The following is a 14336-nucleotide window of genomic DNA, read 5'->3' on the forward strand; positions in this document are numbered from 1 at the left end:
ATCCAGGTCTTCACCTTTTTGCGGAATACCATTAGAGATGGTGCTAGTCTAATGTCCGTAGGAAGGGCGTTCCACAGCCGAGGAGCCACCACCGAGAAGGCCCTATCTCTCGTCCCCGCCAGCCGAGCTTGAGAAGCAGGTGGGATCGAGAGCAGGGCCTCCCCGGAAGATCTCAAAGTCCTGGTGGGTTCATAGGCAGAGATGCGGTCAGATAGGTAGCTTGGGCCGGAACCGTTTAGGGCTTTAAAGGCCAACGCCAGCACTTTGAATTCAGCCCGGTAGCAGATCGGTAGCCAGTGGAGTTGGCGCAACAGGGGGGTTGTATGCTCCCTGCGCTCCGCTCCTGTTAAAATCGTGGCTGCCGAGCGTTGGACTAGTTGGAGCTTCCGAGCTGTCTTCAAAGGCAACCCCACGTAGAGAGCGTTGCAGTAGTCTAAACGGGATGTAACCAGAGCGTGGACTACCGTGGCCAAGTCAGACTTCCCAAGATACGGGCGCAGCTGGCGCACAAGCTTTAGCTGTGCAAATGCTCTCCTGGTCACCGCCAAAACCTGGGGTTCCAGGCTCAGCGATGAGTCCAGGGTCACACCCAAGCTGTGAACCTGCGTCTTCAGGGGGAGTGCGACCCCATCCAACACAGGCTGTAACCCTATGCCCTGTTCGGCCTTGCGACTGACTAGGAATACCTCTGTCTTGTCTGGATTCAATTTCAATTTGTTCGCCCTCATCCAGACCATCACAGCGGCCAAGCACCGGTTCAGGACCTGGACAGCCTCCTTAGTAGCAGGTGGAAAGGAGTGACAGAGTTGGACATCATCCGCATACAGATGACACCGTATTCCGAAACTCCGGATGATCTCCCCCAGCGGCTTCATGTAGATGTTAAACAACATGGGAGACAATATTGAGCCCTTCTTTTTTTCTCACATTATAATCTGGCTGGCCCATACTGCAGATAATAATAATAATAATAATAATAATAATAATAATAATCATCATCATCATCATCATCATCATCATCATCATCTGGCCCTCCAACAGTTTGACCCTCTATTTAAAAAGTTTGAGGATCCCTGCTCTAGGGAAACGAGTTTAGAGGCAGAAATCCCAGGTGGAGAGAATAATGAGTTACAAGATAATGAGCTGGTTGAAAGGAGACTCAGTTTTTGTAAACCTTGTGCTGCTCAAATTTCTGAAGGTCACGGCGCTTGTTAGAGAAGAGACCCATATCAGGAAGTCATGGGAGGAGGCATGATTTCATGTGTATATTAGAGAAGCAGAGGAATTTTCCAGCCAGTCTGGTTGTTATAAACCCCAAATGTGAATCCAAATGGGGAGGGGATACTGGGATGGGGATGGGATAGGTCGGGTACTTCCAGGTTCACCCAGGGTGTCTCATATGGTTCTACATATATGTACACTTGTAGGTATGTATACATAATATATTCTTCTATTTGTTTGTCCGTATATATACACACACTCCAGCATACATATTTATTTCCTTGCTTGGGTCAGTTGTCATCTTCTTGTTTATGTAGTCCTTGGATTTCAATTACAAGTCCATTATATACATCTCTTTATTTTCACCTTTTATGAATTCTAGCACTGCTTTCCAGTCAGTTCTTTGGGTTTTTGTATAGTTCTGTGAAATTCTTTATGTCAATATGTCCATATTAATTATGTCCATTATTTTTGCTGTCCATTGGTCCATTGTTGGGATTTCTTTGGTTTTCCACATTCTTGCGGCTGCTATTAGGTAGAAAAACATCTTATCTTTATTTTCCTATTTTAAAGTCTAATAGTCCTAATAGTAATATTTCTGGCTTTGGGTCAAATTTTATTTTTAGGATTTTTTCTATCTTTTTGTGTATTTGTAACCAATATTTTTTTACTTTTCTGCAGTTCCACCACATATGGATGAATTTACCTTTTTCTTTTCCACATTTTCAGCATAAGTCTTTTGATTTGTCTTTAGTAATTTTTGGTAACTTAATCTCTGGTATTAAGTACCATCTATAAAAGATCTTATACCAGTTCTCCTTAAGATCTGTAGCGTATGTGTATTTAATTTTTTTTGCCAAATTTCTTCCCAGTCTGCTAGGGGTATGGAACGGCCTATATCTCTTGACCAATTTATCATATTATTTTTTATTTGTTCAGTTTCTGTGGCCCATATTAGGAGTTGGTTATATATTTTTCTTATAATTTTTGTGTCTGTATTTCATATTTTGTCCCAGAAGGTTTTTTTTCGTTTTGAAGCCCATTTTACTGTCCATGTTAAAGTTTCCCCTAATCTGGTGATAGTGAAACCAAGAAATAGTGGAATCTATTGAAGTCAATTCTTGTGATTTGAGTATTATTTCCTGTCCTCTGAACTTTAATAGTTGGTTATACGTCAGCCATATGTTTCGAGGTAATTCTCTTTTGTGATAGGCTTCATTGGGAGAAAACCACATTGGTGTTTTTTGGTATAGTTTGTCTTTATATTTACTATAAGTATGGGTAAGTGCAGCTCTTATAGGGTGATTTCTGAAATGTTTTTCCCTTTTTCCCTTTTCTCTCCAACTGAAGGGAGTTGGACTGGATGGCCTTAAGTATTTTCCGTTGGTCATGGGGGTTCTGTGTGGGAAATTTGCCCCAATTCTGTCATTTGTGGGGTTCAGAATGCTCTTTGATTGTAGGTGAACTATAAATCCCAGTAACTACAACTCCCAAATGTCAAGGTCTATTTCCCTTAAACTCCATCTGTGTTCATATTTGGGCATATGGAATATTCGTGCCAAGTTTGGTCCAGATCCATCATTATTTTGAGTTCATAGTGCTCCCTAGATGTAGGTGAACTACAACTCCAGAACTCAAGGTCAATGCCCACCAAACACTTCTAGTGTTTTCTGTTGGTCATTGGAGTCCAGTATGCACATTTGGTTCAATTCCATAATTGGTGGGGTTCAGAATGCTCTTTGATTGTAGGTGAACTATAAATCCCAGTAACTACAACTCCCAAATATCAAGGTCTATTTCCCCCAAACTCCATCTGTGTTCATATTTGGGCATATGGAATATTCGTGCCAAGTTGGGTCCAGATCCATCATTCTTTTGAGTTCATAGTACTCTCTAGATATTGGTGAACTACAACTCCAGAATTCAAGGTCAATGCCCACCAAACCCTTCTAGTGTTTTCTGTTGGTCATGGGAGTCCTGTCTGCTATGTTTGGTTCAATTCCATAATTGGTGGGGTTCAGAATGCTCTTTGATTGTAGGTGAACTATAAATCCCAGAAACTACAACTCCCAAATGATAAAATCAAAAAGAATTGAGTGAAGGACATATATTAGGTTGTTAGGTGTGTACTGTCCAAATTTGGTGTCAATTCACCCAGTGGTTTTTGAGTTATGTTAATCCCACAAACGAACGTTACATTTTTATGTATATAGATGTGGATGCTTGTAGGGCGGGAGTTCAGCTGGAGGAAGAAGGGGAAATGCCCCATCCCTGAAGCTGAATTGTCTCTTTGAAAGGGAAAGGAGGGTAATCCCTTTGCGGAGGAGGAAGCACCCGAATGATCCCGTCACCATCTGGAGCCTCCGGTTACATAAGGGAGAGTGCTGGCAAGGGCATCGTCTCTCGCCCGGATTGAAATTTCAGGGAAACAATATTTCAAGGCTGCAAAATGTTATTGAGAGTGACTAGTCTCTGTGACTTTTAAATTGGGTCGAATTGGGATCCGAAGCATCACAATCCCATGACATCGACTCGATGGCGCCTGTAGCCCAAATGTCGATAATAGTTGAGAAGTGGGGAAATAAGTGGGTTTCTCACTTTTCCCATTGGCCCCAGCTTCTCAAAGACTTAAAAATTGTTGTTTTATGTGCTATTGGTTTTACTTTTTTGTATTGTACTGTGTGTTTATTTTATGTGTTGCTTTTAGACACCTTGTGTCATATGTAAGCCACCTGACTCCTTTTAGGGAGATGGAGGTAGGCTACAAAAATCAAGTTGTTGTTGCTGTTGTTATCTATATAAATAAAAATGTAATGTGTGTTTGTGGGATTCACATAACTCAAAAACCACTGGACAAATTGACACCAAATATGGACACTATACCCCTAACAGGCCAACTGGCTCGAGAGCAGTACGTGTGAAAAAGATCTTGGAGTCCTCGTGGACAACAAGTTAAACATGAGCCAACAATGTGATGTGGCAGCAAAAAAAGCCAATGGGATTTTGGCCTGCATCAATAGGAGCATAGTGTCTAGATCTAAGGAAGTCATGCTACCCCTCTATTCTGCTTTGGTTAGACCACATCTGGAATATTGTGTCCAATTCTGGGCACCACAATTCAAGAGAGATATTGACAAGCTGGAATGTGTCCAGAGGAGGGCGACTAAAATGATCAAGGGTCTGGAGAACAAGCCCTATGAGGAGCGGCTTAGGGAACTGGGCATGTTTAGCCTGAAGAAGAGAAGGCTGAGAGGAGATATGATAGCCATGTATAAATATGTGAGAGGAAGCCACAGGGAGGAGGGAGCAAGCTTGTTTTCTGCTTCCTTGGAGACTAGGACGCGGAACAATGGCTTCAAACTACAAGAGAGGAGATTCCATCTGAACATTAGGAAGAACTTCCTGACTGTGAGAGCCGTTCAGCAGTGGAACTCTCTGCCCCGGAGTGTGGTGGAGGCTCCTTCTTTGGAAGCTTTTAAGCAGAGGCTGGATGGCCATCTGTCAGGGGTGATTTGAATGCAATATTCCTGCTTCTTGGCAGAATGGGGTTGGACTGGATGGCCCATGAGGTCTCTTCCAACTCTTTGATTCTATGATTCTATGATTCTAAGTGACTATCACTCATAACCTCCCCCCTCCAATAAAGAGAGCAGAAAGGACTTAAAACTTCAAAAAACTAAATAGTGAAAAGCTAAATGACACTTTGGATATAGTAGTAATAGTAGTGTACACTTTGGATATAGTAGTAATAATAATAATAATAATAAGAAGAAGAAGAAGAAGAATTGTTGTCTTACTAAACAACAATTTAAAACTAATAATATAATATTCATGCTACTAAAAATGAAAGAAAAAAAGAAAACTATTGTTATTATTATGATATTATATTATTATTATTGTGTTTATTTATACCCCGCTTTTTCTCTCAACAAAGAGGCTCAAAGCAGCTTACATTAAAAGCATTTTAATACGATTTAAAATCTACAAATAAGCAAACATTAAAACAGAATCAAACTATTATTATTATTACGGTGGTGCCCCTAGTGGCACAGTGGGTGGACATGCTGACCAAAAGGTTGATGGTTCGAATCCGGGGAGCAGGGTAAGCTCCCATTTTTGCCTGTTTCTTGTGTGTGTGTGTGTGTGTGTGTGTAGTCTGAATATATATTATGGATTGTTGTAAGTTTTTTGGGGCTATATGGTCATGTTCTAGAGGCCATATAGCCTGAAAAAACTTACAACAACCCAGTGATTCCGGTCATGAAAGCCTTCGACAATACAATACATATTATATTATAATGTTTTATTATATTGTGCTTGTGTATATATATATATAGAGAGAGAGAGAGAAAGAAAGAGTTTGTGTGTATATAATATATTATATTGTGTTTGTGTAGATATAGAGAGAGTGTGTATTTATATATATATATATATTGGAGCCCCCAGTGGAGCAGTAAGTTAAACTGCTGAGCTGCTGAACTTGCTGACCAAAAGCTCAGTGGTTCGAATCTGGGGAGTGGGGTGAGTTCCCACTGTCAGCCCCAGCTTCTGCCAACCTAGCAGTTCGAAAACACGCAAATGTGAGTAGATCAATAGATACCGCTCTGGTGGGAAGGTCATGGTGCTCCATGCAGTCAAGCCAGTGGCCACATGACCTTGGAGATATCTGCGGACAACGCCGGCTCTTCAGCTTAGAAATGGAGATGAGCACCATGTCCCAGAGTAAGGCACGCCTGGACTTAACGTCAGGGGAAAACCTTTACCTTTACCCTATTATTACTGTGTTTATTTATACCCCACTTTTTTCTCATAGCAGCTTACATTTAAAACCTTTTAATACAATTTGAAATCTACAATTTGAATTAAACATTGTATTAAATTTTGTTTCTCTCCCCCCTCCCCATTTTTTTTTAATAAACATAGGCCTGGATTTAACTTTGCCGCCACCGCCACGTCCTCCCCGGCCACATCTGGCCCTACAGCTTTACCAGGTAAATCCATTAAAACGTTGTTCATACTGTTATGGGTAACGGGTATGGGATACTGTCCGCTTTTGTGGATTGCCTTCCACTCAATCAGAGAGATGGGGTTGAGTCTCAAAAATATCGGCTTAATGCGAATGGTTGAAGGTGGGACTCAGAGTAGAATTCGATATGGAAATATCCCTATCTCTACCCTTCCACAAGTCCTGGAGGGCGTCTCCTCGGGGTGCCTCTCGGAGCATTTCGGAGTAAAAGCCAACTCTCAACTTGCAATTGGGTTTCTCCAGCTGAGACTCCATTGCGGCCAGGCTGGCCTTCAGCTTGAACGTCTGCAAGGAAAGAAGCAGAGATGGACTCGGGGAGGATACAGTGGGAAGGAATGAATGCAAAAAAAAATGTAGAGAAAGGAAACTAATCTACCACAGACCCATTTGCGTGGACTCCCAAGCAGTCTATACTTCCCTAGAGTTGGAAGAGATCCCCAAAAGGGCATCTATCCCAACCCCCTTCAGCCAAGCAGGAGGACACAGTCAAAGCCCTCCCAATGAATGGCCACCTGGCCTCCATTTATTTATTTATTCACGGCATTTATATGCCGCCCTTCTCACCCCGAAGGGGACTCAGAGCGGCTCGACTTTGGAACTCCCTGCCATTAGAGATCAGAACTGCCCCCTCCCTCATGACGTTTAGGAAACTAACAAAGACCTGGTTGTGGAACGCGGCATTTGACAACTGATTTAATTCTTTGCCCACATGAAAGGAGGATGATGAATGGTATTGTGATGGTGTCGGATGATTTGGCTCTTTTAACTGTGATGATAATGTTTTAACGTGTAAAGTGCTGATATTTTAACCGTGTAATGAAGTGGCATTGTGTTGTTATTGTATATTCTTTGTATGTTAACACATGTTGTGAACCGGTCTGAATCCCTCTTTGAAGGTGAGAGGGTCGGTATATAAAACCTCGAAATAAATAAATAAACAAGTAAAAAGTAAATACAATATATTATATTATTGCCATGGCACAATATTATTATATATTACCTTGTACTATAACATTATACTGTAATATTACATTCAATATAAAATATATAATTATAATATCATATTATTAGTAGTATTATGTTGTATTACATTATAATATTATCAATATATGTATATATATTATATTATATTATATTATATTATATTATATTTATAAACATCCAGAGAGGTTTTTCCCTCAGCCACTTAAGCGTTATATCTATCTATTGTGACATGAAGGTAGGCCTCTCTTAGGTCTATCACTCTATCATCTAGCTTAAGTGGCTGAGGGGGGAAAGAGAAAGGCCTGAAGCTGTTAGGAATGGTGGGAGTTGAGTCCAAAACACCTGGAGGGCCCAAGTTTGTTCATGCCTACCCTAGTAAAAAGAAATGACTAGGTTGTGAAAGATCTCAATAGAAAGTTTGTAAAGCTCCAGTCTATGACAATGCCCAGAGCCAAACCTAAACTCTATGGGAGTGATGTCCTTCCTAAAAATGTCTTCCTTTCTCTCTCCCTTCTTCCTCTGTAGCCACAACGAAAGAGCCGAACCCGCCAGATGCCTTTTCTCTTGCCGGGAGCATGAAATTTGGGACCTCTGCGGAATCCTCCTTTGCTTTTGGGTCTGCCAAACCGGCCGCTCTTCCCGCCTCCTCTGTGGCTGGAAGTGGCTCTGGTGACCCTTGCCCCCCGACCACCGTGGCCCTGGCTCCCGTCCCTGTTGCTTCTACCCCAAACAAGATGGAGAAGCAAGGAGAGCACCTTTCTCAGGGCCTCCCTGTCATCGGAGAAACCATTGGGAGCTTCTCAGGACTCCGAGTCGGTCCGGCAGATGAGAATGCCAAGCTCGGCCCACCCAAAGCTCCTTCTAAAGTAGTTGCCGTGCCTTCAGGCTTAACTGTCGCAAACGCCGAGACAACAGAGGTCACGTCAGCTGCCGCTGGCACCGTGTTTGGCAGCGTCCAGTTGGTTGGAACAGGCCCTGTTTCGGCCTTTGCGGGCAGTGCAAAGTCGGCCTTCGCGTTTGGGATTCAACCAGGCACCACCCCGCCGGCTTCTTCCTCTCCCCCCACATCGAGCGCCCTCTCCTTTGGAAGCCTTTTGACTTCCGCCACAACAAGCAAAGCAGAGGAAGAGGTCAGAACGGCCATCCCCATCCCCGAGAAGCAGCTTCCTAGTGAGGCGACAACGGAGGAACATTTGCCCCAAACGCTTTCGCCGGGGCCAGACGCTCCTCCGGAGATGCCAGCTTTGGTTGCTCCTCCCGGAGACCCTGAAAACCCCACAGCCACCTCGGAGGCCACTAGTGCCACAGCCACTGCTGCTCCAACAGATCCAAAGGCTGAAGGGAAGGCCCCCGCTCTGGAACAGCCTCCTCCTCCAGCGAACACAGTGGAAACGACCAGCACGTCTCTTCCGGTGACGGGGGCCTCTGCGTTCACAGCGCCTTCCATCTTTGCGCCGCCTCCTGCGTCTACTGCCACCTCGGCCTTCAGCCAACCCGTGACAGATGCTCCTGCGGCTCCGGCATCCCTCTTCGGCCAGATCCCTGCAACAGCCACCACGACGGCACCCTCACTCTTCGCCCAACCAGCAACCACCCCAGCATCCACATCCGTTGTCACGACTCCTCCGGCTGCGACCGGGTTTACTGCCTTTGGCACCGCTGGCTTCGGGCAGCCGTCATTCGGTCAAACGCCGGCCTTTGGGCCGCCAGCCAGCACCTCTGCTGGCGGCTTTACTTTCAACCAGGCCGCCTTCGGGGCCGCTCCCACTTTCGGCCAACCAGCTGCCTCTTCGACTTCCAGCGGGGTTTTTGGGGCGCCCTCCAGCACCAGCACCGTCAACTCCTTCTCGTTTGGCCAGCCGTCCTCTTCTTCCTCCTCCACCACGACGGGACTCTTTGGCCAAAGCGGGGCCCCGGCCTTCGGGCAGAGCTCCACTTTCGGGCAGGCCGGCTCCGTCTTTGGGAGCGCCGCCACAACACCAACCTCTTCAGCCGGGTTCAGTTTCTGCCAGGCATCAGGTGAATGCAGGGAGTTATGGTTTGGAAAGGGGAGTCATAGCAACAAGCGCATGAACTTGAGACCTCTATTTTGGCCATCAGACCTTTGGGGAGGTTGTGGGGAGGATATTTAGTTTTAAACGCCATTTTGATCATATTTTTTATGGCAACGTGTATCCATGACACAAATATTTAATTGGTTTTTTAAAAATGTTTGTGTATAATCAACAATAATAATATGAAATATATAACAATAGCATAATCAATAATAATGTAACAATATATAACAATAGCATAATCAATAGTAATATAAAAATATATAACAATAGCTTAAGCAATAATAATAGTAAGATAAAATATATAACAATAGTATACGTAATCATATGAAATATATATCAATAGCATAATTAATAATGTAACTATATGACAATAGCATAAGCAATAATAATATAAAATATATAACAGTAGCATAATCAATAATTATAATAATACTAGCTTGGGGACCCGGCGCTGCCCGGGTTATTTGAGAAAGGAATTGTGTCTCTGTGTGCCAAGTTTGGTCTTTATTGGTAATTGGATGAATGTTGCTGTGGTCTCAGGAAGTGAGTGAAAATACAGCAAGTCCCACCATCCATGGTCCATCCTCCTCCAAACTGCAGTAGGATGTAGAGTTGGTCTTGCGGGCTCTGTGTGCCAAGTTTGGTCTTGATCAGTCATTGGATGAGGTTCACAGCGGTCTCAGAAAGTGAGTGATGGTACTGCTAGTCCCATCATCCATGGTCCATCCTCCTCCAAACTGCAGTAGGATGTAGAGTTGGTCTTGCGGGCTCTGTGTGCCAAGTTTGGTCTTGATCAGTCATTGGATGAGGTTCACAGCGGTCTCAGAAAGTGAGTGATGGTACTGCTAGTCCCATCATCCATGGTCCATCCTCCTCCAAACTGCAGTAGGATGTAGAGTGGGTCTTGCGGGCTCTGTGTGCCAAGTTTGGTCTGTATTGGTAAATTTCTGACACAGCCTTAGCCCCTTTTCTCTCCTCTCTTGTCACCTCAGAATCTTGGAACTTTCAGGCTGGCCAATCAGAGGCCATATGCAAATAGCACCACAGTGGCAGCCAATCAGAAAGCCTGCACATACACTGCCCTACGTCCGCCACACTTCCACCGCATACAAACACTGACTTTTATTATATACATAGATAAAATATATAACAATAGCATAATCAATAGTAATATAAAAATATATAGAATCATAGAATCAAAGAGTTGGAAGAGACCTCATGGGCCATCCAGTCCAACCCCCTGCCAAGAAGCAGGAACAATAGCTTAAGCAATAATAATAACAATAGCTTAAGCAATAATAATATAAAATATATAGCAATAGCATAAGCAATGATAATGTAACAATATATAACAGTAACGTAATAATATAAAAACATAAAACAATAACATTATATATATATACACATACATACATACACAATAGCATAATCAATAATAATAATAATGATTATGTTAGTGTTAGCCTCATTGAGACCCAATTGGGAGAAAGAGGAGGGTAGAAATATAACTATTATTATTATTATTATTATTATTATTATTATTATATCAAGGTAGCTGCCATTATTATTATTATTATTATTATTATTATTATTATTATTATTATTAGTATTATTGATGACATTGTTATTGTTAGCCTCCATGAGTCCCTATGAGGAGGAGAGAAGAAATAATAATAATAATAATAATAATAATAATACAATAGTGATGATGATGATGATGATGATGTCAGGTAGGGAAGTATGCAGTTCATTTTTTGGGTGATTCCTACTTTGATTAATAACCAAATTGTAATCAGTTATTGGAACAGTATCTCATGTAACCTCTGCTTGTCACCATTTGAATTTCCTTATTTATTTTTCCTTTTCTAGCCTTTGGTTCCAGCAGCACTGTCTTTGGGCAAGCAGCCAACCCAAGCGGCGGCCTCTTTGGCCAGGTAATTATTATTCCTATTATCGTTATTATTGATAGCATCTGTAACCTTTCTTCCTCCCCTGTTTGGTCCAGATCTATTGTTATATAATTAGCTATGGGTAGCATAGGGAAGGATGGACACTCCTGTGGAGTTTTCCTTGCTGTCTGCGCCCCTCTTCAGAAGATTTTGAATGGGATTTTGAAGATTTTGTTGTGGGAGACCCTCCCCACCCCGATAATAACTCTTCCAAGAGTGGATTTCCCTTCCTTCCAAGGGGAGATTCTTCTAACTTTCTGTTGTCTCAGCCCTCTTAACTACGAGTCATATGTAAGTCATATGTTTGTAACTCAGGGACTTCCTAATATATAATAATAATAATAATAATAATAATAATATAGTTTATTTATTTGTCGTGTCAGGGCAGCCAGTCAATTATATTACATAATAATGTAGTAATAATTTTACCTTTTACCTTTTATATATAATAATAATAATATATATATATATAATAGCAATAATATATATAATAATATAGTAATAATATATAATAAAATAATATATAAAATAATATCATAATAAAAATAATAATAAGATTCATCTCACCTCCTGTGGTCTGAGCCCCATTTTTCTTAACTAGGAGTTCTTTGTAAGCCATATGTTTGTAACTCAGGGATGGCCTTTGTATGTATATCTGTTAGTGTATAACTAATAATGTATAAAGGTAAGGTAAAGGTAGTCCCCTGACACTAAGTCCAGTCATGTCTGACTCTGGGGTGTGGTGCTCATCTCCATTTCTAAGCCGAAGAGCCAGCGTTGTCCGTAGACACATCCAAGGTCATGTGGCCGGCATGACTGCATGGAGCGCCGTTACCTTCCCGCCGGAGCGGTACCTATTGATCTACTCACATTTGCATGTTTTCGAACTGCTAGGTATAATAATATGAATATGAATACTAATACTATATAATTATATACATATATATATATAGTAGGGCCCTCTCGTGGTACAGCATGTTAAACTGCTGAGCTGCTGAACTTGCTGACCAAAAGGTTGGCGTTTCGAATCGGGGGAACAGGATGACCTCCTCCTGTTAGGCCCAGCTTTTGCCAGCTTAGCAGTTCGAAAATATGAAATGTGAGTAGATCAGTAGGTACTGCTTCTGCAGGAAGGTAATGGTGCTCCATGCCGTCATGCTGGCCACATGAACTTGGAGGTGTCTATGGACAACGCCGGCTCTTCGGCTTAGAAATTGAGATGAGCACCAACCCCCAGAGTCAGACACGACTAGACTCAATCTCAAAGGAAACCTTTACAATGTATTTCTTTATTTACGACATTTATGTGCCGCCCTTCTCACCCCGAAAGGGACTCAGAGTGGCTTACAAGATATATATGGGTTTTTTTCCAATAATCCAGCCCGCCAACAGTTTGAGGGACTGTAACCTGGCCCTCTCTTTAAAAAGTTTGTTGCATTCCAGTATCACAGCTCTGAGGCAGGAAAACATCCAATTGGTCACTATAAGGACAGAGTTTTCAGAGTCGAAACCCAATGGAAATGAAAGAGGGGAGGTCTCCAAATGCCCGGGCCCCTTGCAGAGGCTCTTTGGAGCCCCTCTTCTTATTGCCACTCTCTCTGCCTGTTTCTACAGCAGCCAGCACCCGGCGCGGGTCTCTTTGGGTCCGCCGGCAGCGGACGAGGCGGGGGCTTCTTCAGCGGCCTGGGAGGAAAGCCCAGCCAGGAGGCGGCCAACAAGAACCCCTTTGGCGCTGGCGGAAGCGCTTTTGGCTCCTCGGCCACACAAAGTAAGCGCAGATGGATTTCCTTCCTCCACTCTTCCATTCCTCTCCTTCTTTGCTGAATCTTTTGATTTGTGTGCAAGGCATAGCTCTGGATGAAAAGGGAAGGAAGGAAAGAGGGAGAGAAGAAAGGAGAGAGAAAAGAGAGAAGGGAGGATGGAAGCAAAGAGCAAAGGAAGGAGAGAAAGAAAGAGGTAGAGAAGGAAGAAAGGAGAGAAAGAAGAAGGAAAAGAGAAGGGGTGGAGGGAGGGAGGAAAGAGAGAAGTAAAGAAAAAAAGGAACGAAGGAAAGAGAGCGGGAAAGGAGAGAGAGAAAGGAGAGAAAGAGGGAGGGTGGTACAGCTAGTAATAATAATAAAAAGAGTATAATTGGCCCGGGATCTGGATGCAGCCTGCACAAGGCCTGCAGAGGGTTGCTTTAGGGCAGTGTTTCTCAATCTGGGGGTCGGGACCCGTGGGGGGGTCGCGAGGGGGTGTCAAAGGGGTCGCCAAAGAACATCAGAAAAAATAGTATTTTGTGTTGGTCCTGGGGGTTCTGTGTGGGAACTTTGACCCAATTGTATTCTTGGTGGGGTTCGGAATGCTCTTTGATTGTCGGTGAACTATAAATCCCAGCAACTACAACTCCCAAATATCTATTTTCTCGAAACTTCACCAGTGTTCACATTTGGGCATATTGAGTATTCATGCCAAGTTTGTTCATCATTGTTTGAGCCCACATTGCTCTCTGGATGTACGTGAACTACAACTTCCAAACTCAAGATCAATACCCACCAACCCTTCCAGTATTTTCTGTTGGTCATGGGAGTTGTGTGTTCCAACACTGGTTCAATTCCATCATTGGTGGAGTTCAGAATGCTTTTTGATTGTAGGTCAACTATAAATCCTAGCAACTACAACTCCCAAATGAATCCCCCCAAGGCCCCCAGTATTTAAATTTGGGGGTATAGGATATTTGTATCAAATTTGATGCAGTAAATGAAAACACATCCTGCATATCAGATATTTACATTATGATCCATTGCAGTAGCAAAATTAGTTATGAAGTAGTATCAAAAATAATTTTATGGTTGGGGGTCACCACAACATAAGAAACTGTATTCAGGGGTCGCGACATGAGGAAGGTTGAGAACCACTGCTTTAGGATTTCCCTAAGTCAGAAATGACTTGAAGGCACACAAGATCCATCCTAATTCATAGTTAATGTTGCATTTATGTGGACTAAGAGGAAACAATGTCCATATACGATATACTCTTTGTAATGTTTTGCTAAGCCGAAGGGATGATAACAGAAGCTTTCCTAGGATATGTGTGGTTACTACCAGTTCAGCATTCAGA

The 14336-nt window shown here is 42.8% G+C and overlaps 1 protein-coding gene across 1 annotated transcript in view; it reads left to right on the forward strand.

Moving 5' to 3' along the window:
- Positions 1-14336, forward strand: part of NUP214 (nucleoporin 214) — an 81459-nt gene that overhangs the window by 55696 nt on the left and 11427 nt on the right. Inside the window, exons 28-31 of the mRNA XM_060757160.2 lie at positions 6145-6212; positions 7757-9250; positions 11158-11222; positions 12852-13005. Of these exons, the coding sequence (XP_060613143.2) occupies positions 6145-6212; positions 7757-9250; positions 11158-11222; positions 12852-13005 (1781 nt within the window). The remainder of the gene's footprint in view (positions 1-6144; positions 6213-7756; positions 9251-11157; positions 11223-12851; positions 13006-14336) is intronic.

The sequence above is a fragment of the Anolis sagrei genome, chromosome 11 (assembly GCF_037176765.1).
Source record: "Anolis sagrei isolate rAnoSag1 chromosome 11, rAnoSag1.mat, whole genome shotgun sequence".
Classification (NCBI taxonomy): domain Eukaryota; kingdom Metazoa; phylum Chordata; class Lepidosauria; order Squamata; family Dactyloidae; genus Anolis; species Anolis sagrei.